The sequence below is a fragment of the Scardinius erythrophthalmus genome, assembly GCF_964197995.2.
Source record: "Scardinius erythrophthalmus genome assembly, chromosome: 13".
Classification (NCBI taxonomy): domain Eukaryota; kingdom Metazoa; phylum Chordata; class Actinopteri; order Cypriniformes; family Leuciscidae; genus Scardinius; species Scardinius erythrophthalmus.
In genome coordinates, this window is record NC_138233.1 from 41,137,488 (window position 1) to 41,143,830 (window position 6,343).

The 6,343-nt window shown below is 40.9% G+C and overlaps 1 protein-coding gene across 1 annotated transcript; it reads left to right on the forward strand.

Moving 5' to 3' along the window:
• The first annotated feature begins 1,219 nt into the window (after positions 1 to 1,219).
• On the forward strand, positions 1,220 to 5,810 carry rtn4rl2b (reticulon 4 receptor-like 2b). Its single transcript, XM_081381945.1, has 3 exons — positions 1,220 to 1,377; positions 2,769 to 2,995; positions 3,695 to 5,810. The coding sequence occupies exons 1-3, from the start codon at positions 1,320 to 1,322 to the stop codon at positions 4,772 to 4,774; spliced, it is 1,365 nt and encodes a 454-aa protein (XP_081238071.1). The 5' UTR covers positions 1,220 to 1,319; the 3' UTR covers positions 4,775 to 5,810.
• Positions 5,811 to 6,343: the final 533 nt, after the last annotated feature.

Genomic DNA, 6,343 nt, shown 5'->3' on the forward strand with positions numbered 1-6,343 from the left:
AATATTTCAAGATGAACACGTACTGGACTGAAGCTGACTCGGTTTACCTGATTATCCGAACATCATTTATTTAAAAAAAATCATGAGTATCAAATATGATTGTCAAGCTTTTGGGGAAGATTTATTTGTTCATCTCTCAATAATCAATGTATTGCATTGCATTATATGTTTTAAAACATAGAGCTTTGATCATAAAACTAAGCATTTAAATATCATCTTACATCTTACATATTATTGGCAAATATTGATATTTACAGTATATAATTTTATGTATCAGCTATACTGTTATAAAGATCTTTCTGATTTCATCTTACTTTTTGGCCATATGAATATCAGCATCTGCAGCAAATTGATATTTTTACTCATAATGGCATTTTATTGTTGATGAGCATAAAATTGTTAAATTGGGTCCAAAATGATTTGTTTGCATCTGACTGATCTGCCTCACACCACCGTCAGTCACTGATGTGCCTCTTTAGGCCAGAGAGGGAGCTTTGCCTGCTCATCTTCTACTAGCTGGCCTCAGTTACACATTATGAACTCTGCCATCTAGTGTATGGATATTAGAAGGACAGTGTCATCTCTAATGAACACATTATTTTTACCACTACTACTTTTTTTAGTTCCCTTTCCACTGTGTAAGGAAAGGCTGAGACTATTTGAGTGCACATGATGTGAAAAATCATCTAAACTTACGTTGGAATCAATAAGAAAATATCATTCATATCTTTTGGGATAGGATTCATGTATTGTGAAAACATATTTGTATTTTTTTGGTATACTATATATATATATATTCCTATCATAATTTTATTTGTCATACCTGTATTAATCCATATTATAATCTTTGGTTATAATCTATAATACAATATAATACAATCTATAATTGTGTAGGCCTTTTTAAAAGTATACTGCACGGTTTCCTCCGTTAACCTTATCTGTAGCCTACACACTGATTTCACAAATGAGGCTGTAGAAGAATTCTAGCCTGTTGTTTACTAATACGACTCTAGAGAATACAGTCATTTATGTAAAACACCAGTTAAAGTTATTTAGTCATCCCCCTCAACACACTCACTCAGACACACGCTCCGGTTTCCTCCCCCCACCCCCGAGCCCGCCCGCGCGCGCGCGCGTTACGCACGAGAGTTTCCGTGTCTCCCGCGTCCGTGGGCAGCCCGTGCTGGACTATAAACGCGTCCGGTGAGCGTCTCTCCTCAGTCGCAGTCGAGCACGAGCAGCACGAGCACCAGAGCACCAGAGCTGACCGGCAGAGCAGATAGCAGCAACACTAACTCGCTCTCGGTTTGGATTTTGGGATGGAAACTCGTGCGACTACGCGAAGCGCTCGCGCCTCCAAGACTCTTACCTTCAAGAGTAAGTACCAACATTTGTACTGTAATTATCAGTCAGTGTTTAATGATTATGCATCATTTTATTACATGTATAATGACAGCAATTTATTGTATAGCCTACATGTTGCATTTTTTTGGCTATATTTTGAAGCTTACGAGCTGAAAACACTAATTATTATCATTGTTTATGTTTGATAGATGCATATTTAGACATTCAATTGCATATCTAACTTTACAGACTAGTGTGAATTTTACGTTACAAATAAATTGGTAACACTTTACAATAAGGTTTATTAGTTAACATTAGTTAGTTAACATGAACTAAGAATGAACAAGATTTATACATCATTTATTAATCTTAGTTCATATTAATTTCAACATTAACTAATACGTTATTACAACCAAAGGTTTGTTAATGCACTGTGAACTAACATGAACAAACAATGAACAGCTGGATTATTATTTACTAACATTAACAAAAGATTAATAATTACTGTAACAAATGTATTGCTCAGTTTATGTTAGTTAATACATGAACTAATGTTAACTAATGAACCTTATTGTAAAGTGTTACCAATACATTTAATATAAATAAATCAAACTAAATTAAATAAATCAATTTGTATCGGTTTGTATATTTTATATTTTGTAATTATATTTTATAAAGTATATAACAGAATTCATACATATACATGTATACATGTATATATACATTGTAGAGTGAAACACATTTGTATGAACACTTTTGATGCAATCAGGATACACTTAAAATAATAATAATAATTAGTTTACAATGGGAAAATTATAAAGTAACTGTTAAAAAGCAGGTATAATTATGCACAAATGGTACACCGTTACATTTTCCACATTAGTGCTGTGTAGTGAATTAGTACACCTCGTTCTAGAAGAGATGTGGAGTGACCAGGTCATGGGTCAACTAATAGGAAAATCTTGTGCTGGTCACATGAATGCACGCAGTATAATTAATTCACGCTGTGCGTGTCTGTTAGCGGCATGTTATTGTGTAGAGTTACCGGACACCGTGAGCTCCCCTCTTAAATATTCATGAGCTGCAGTAATTGAATTGGGTTCGGTTTCACAAACCTGAAGTGAATCCAAGCTTTTTGTTTCATGCAAACTGTCCTGTCATGTCCCGGATGGACAGTTTGAGTTTCTGACTGGACAGAGCTGCTTTTGTCAAGCAGGACAGATGTGGATATCAAATTTTGGCTAGTTAACCGAGCAGTGATACCTCAAATAGCATCTGTCAGGTCATGTTTAATCCAGCATGACAAATGACAAAGTGTTTCTTCATGTCTGCATCACTCCAGAACTTTCAGTAAGTGTAGAACAGCTTCTTCTCACAAGCGAACATGAACCTCATGTTAAGTCACTGCTCTTCTCTCTCCACAGGTGGTTTGTCTCTGTGGTTGGTGGTATGGCTGTTGGCATGTCGCTGTGCACCGGGTCAGGCGTGTCCCAGGCTGTGTGTGTGCTACCATACGCCCATGACTGTGAGCTGTCAGTCTCAGAACTACACCGCTGTTCCCACCGGTGTGCCCTACGACTCCCAGCGCGTCTTCTTGCAGAACAACCGTATCGCCGAGCTCAGAGCCGACTCATTTGGCTTTGAAACACAGGTGAGGACATATTTATGTTTGTAAAATGGTTAGTTCACCCAACGGTTCTATGTATCCCTTAAAAACCCCCTTAGCAACCACTCTTAGCAACGTAACATATGTTTGTTCTCATTGATATTGTTCATTGAAGCTTATAGAGTAGAGTATAGTGAGAGATCGAGTAAGCGAGTGTTCCTGCATTTACAGTAGATTTAGAATTTTCCTTCAGGTCCGTCCTGTATTCGTAATAAAAAATCTGTTTGAATGTCCGCTGCGATATCTTGTCCTTTTAACAGCTAGGCTAAGGGTTTTCCCGTGACACGCTAGTCATTAGTCGAGTCTTGCTTCTTGTCTTGTGTTCACAACAAGTTTGAGTCCTTTCAATATAAAAGTCTTGCCGCCATAATGTAACTTCTGTTGCTGTTCACGGTCAAGGACTATTATTTCCAGTGGAAGGAAGGCTTTTAGTTATTTTACTTCATGCAAGTTGCATAGATAGATATTTTTTGGCTTTAATATTTGTATTGTGTGGAAACCGTTTTATAAAAGCAGTAAGGTCCTCGAGGCTGTGCTGTATGGTGAATAAGTGACGGCTGACTCCGCTTGTGACTTATTCACCATACAGCACAGCCTCGAGGACCTTAATGCTTACGTAAACTTCATTACGTTTTTTGTGTGAAGATATGAGCAGAGATTAATCTTTACCTTCTGAATCCGCAGGTTCTATGGCTGTACTCCAATAACATCACATGGATCGAAGCAGGTGCCTTCAGCAATCTGCGTGTCCTAGAGGAACTGGATTTGAGTGATAACCCTTCCCTGCGCAGGCTGGACGGGGGGGCGTTCAGGGGTCTGGAGCGCTTGCAGAGCCTCCACATGCACCGCTGCCACCTGACCGAGCTGCCCGCCGACCTCTTCCTCAAGCTCTACAGCCTGCAGTTCCTCTACCTGCAGGAGAACCAGCTGACACACCTCCCCGACGGGCTCTTCTCCGACCTGGTCAACCTCACACACCTGTTCCTGCATGGCAATCGCATCCGCGTCCTCTCTGAGAACGCCTTCCGCGGCCTGGTGAATCTCGACCGGCTGCTGCTGCACGACAACCGCATCCGGCAGGTCCACCGACGAGCCTTCCGGGACCTGGGCCGATTGACCATCCTCTATCTCTTCAACAACACTCTGCAGGAGCTGCCGGGTCAGGTGCTGAAGGATACGTCCTCGGTGCAGTTCCTCAGGCTCAATGCCAACCCCTGGACCTGCGGGTGTGAAGCCAGGTCGCTCTGGGAGTGGTTCCGCAAATCTCGGATCTCCAGCTCAGACGTAACCTGCTCTTCCCCAGCCCCTCGGAAAGGCCAGGACCTGAGATTCCTGCGGGAGATGGACTTCGCGCTCTGCCCGTTGCCGGACCCAGGATCCATGGCTGGCACTACAACCACCACCTTCAGCACCAAGACTCGCTGGTGGTTCTCAAAGAACAAGCCGGCCTCATCCTCCAAGAGCCACTTTCACAAGAGCAGCGAGACCCTGAAGGCCTTTCCAGTCAAGCATCCCTCATCTTCATCACCCTCCTTTTCCTCCAAGTATGATCTCACAGTGGAGGAGGCTGCTTTGCCCAAGCTGGAGCCCGAAGAGTACTGGGCAAACTACGGCAATGAGGACGCAGCCTCAGTCCCCTGTTTCGAGCTCGAATGCCCACCCGGTTACGACTCTCCCGTTCTCCCGTCTTCCTCTTCGGCTTCACTTCTGTCCTTCCTCTCGCTCACAGCACTGACTCTCTCTTTCCATCTGCTCTTTGGCTGAGCTTTCCTTCTCCTCCTCTTCCTCTTTTGTTATGCCACACTACCTTTCTCCTGCGATCGGCTCATGCTGATTAATGCATAGAAGCAGCCATGCAGAAAAGGGTGACAAGACTGAATATAACAACACATGAAACACAACATACAGTAGAACAGAGACAGGGCTACTGCATGCAGGCAGCATTACTCAAGTCATGTTCTTCTCTAGAATAAGAGAACATACAGTAGGACAAGGAGACGAGTAAAGAGGAATATAGGGAGTCATGTGGAAAATGAAACTCTAGAGGTAAAGGTCAATGAGGGAAGTCTCTAGACAGAGAGGAAAACTCTCATACCAGCAAATGAGACTACGTAAAGTATCAATGAACATCATATCATTGTGTAAACAGGAACATGCACATACTCAAAGACTTTCTTTTCCAACAGGAGCCTGAACATGCTAGTCAGTAGATCTCTTAGTCTTTTGAGTGATTGTTGGGTACCACACCAGATACATCATCACATTCAGTGGCTGCAAAAGACTGTTCAAACTACTTAAGCTACACTTAAAGTGACTACATTTCAAGAAAAAAAAAAACATTTCACAATTATAAAACGATTATAAAATGATAAAACAATAGATATATTCTAATTGGACACATTCATATGCCACTAGTTTTGATATTTTATTATATAATGCACTGATATTTTTTGGATTGGTTACGGTCAATATTTTTGGGGCCATTGTAAATGATATGATTAAAAGATGAGCTAATGGAAGAATGGACTGACAGAGACCGTCACTAATGTTCTTCACGTGTTGAAACTGTGTCAAGTACTTTAGGTTGTGTTAGTTAATCTGAGTTGTGCCAGGTACTTTGGATATCAGGTGAAGTTAGAGCAGGAAGTCAATGTTTAATTCAACCTGAAGAACTCGGGAACCACTTGAGGTGAGAGATCTGTGTTTTCTCTGTGTAAGATATCTCTTTCTATGAGCATGTGTTCAGATGTTTACAGAACAAAATGTCAAACACAATCATGCTTTGTCTTAAAAAACTTGTAAATAAAAATCAATGAATAAATATTCATTATCTTTGCCATATTACTGAGTGATCTCTTGTTGCAGTATTTGGTGTGTGTGTGTGTGTGTGTGTGTGTGTGTGTGTGTGTGTGTGTGTGTGTTTAAGCAAGATGGTGATGGAGAAGTGATACATCTGATTTTTAAATCTTCCCCCATTGTTAAAATGGCAAAATTGTAAAATGGCCACACACACACACACACACACACACACACACACACACACACAAATGTAAATCCCAAGTATTCAGTTAGCTGCCAGTATGCATGTAAGAATTGTTTTAGTTAAATAATAAACACAAACCAACATTGATATATAACTTGAAACAAACATTTTTCTATCATCTAGAGTTTCTCCCCTGATATGTCATTAGATAACACCCCTCAACAAAGCAAGTATACACTAAAACCCCTGGACACTTAAGTGCATTGCTCAGAGTTTGCTCTTTCACAGCTCATTCAGAGCTTCAGTCCATAGTTGTTCCTCTTTGTTTGTCGCCATCTCTGTTCGAAATC

Excerpts from the sequence above, each read along its gene's own strand:
- rtn4rl2b (XM_081381945.1), top strand. The coding sequence starts at position 1,320 with ATGGAAACTCGTGCGACTACGCGAAGCGCTCGCGCCTCCAAGACTCTT. Across the intron at positions 1,378-2,768 it reads CAAGACTCTTACCTTCAAGA|GTGGTTTGTCTCTGTGGTTG; the intron begins GTAAGTACCAAC and ends CTCTCTCCACAG. Across the intron at positions 2,996-3,694 it reads CATTTGGCTTTGAAACACAG|GTTCTATGGCTGTACTCCAA; the intron begins GTGAGGACATAT and ends CTGAATCCGCAG.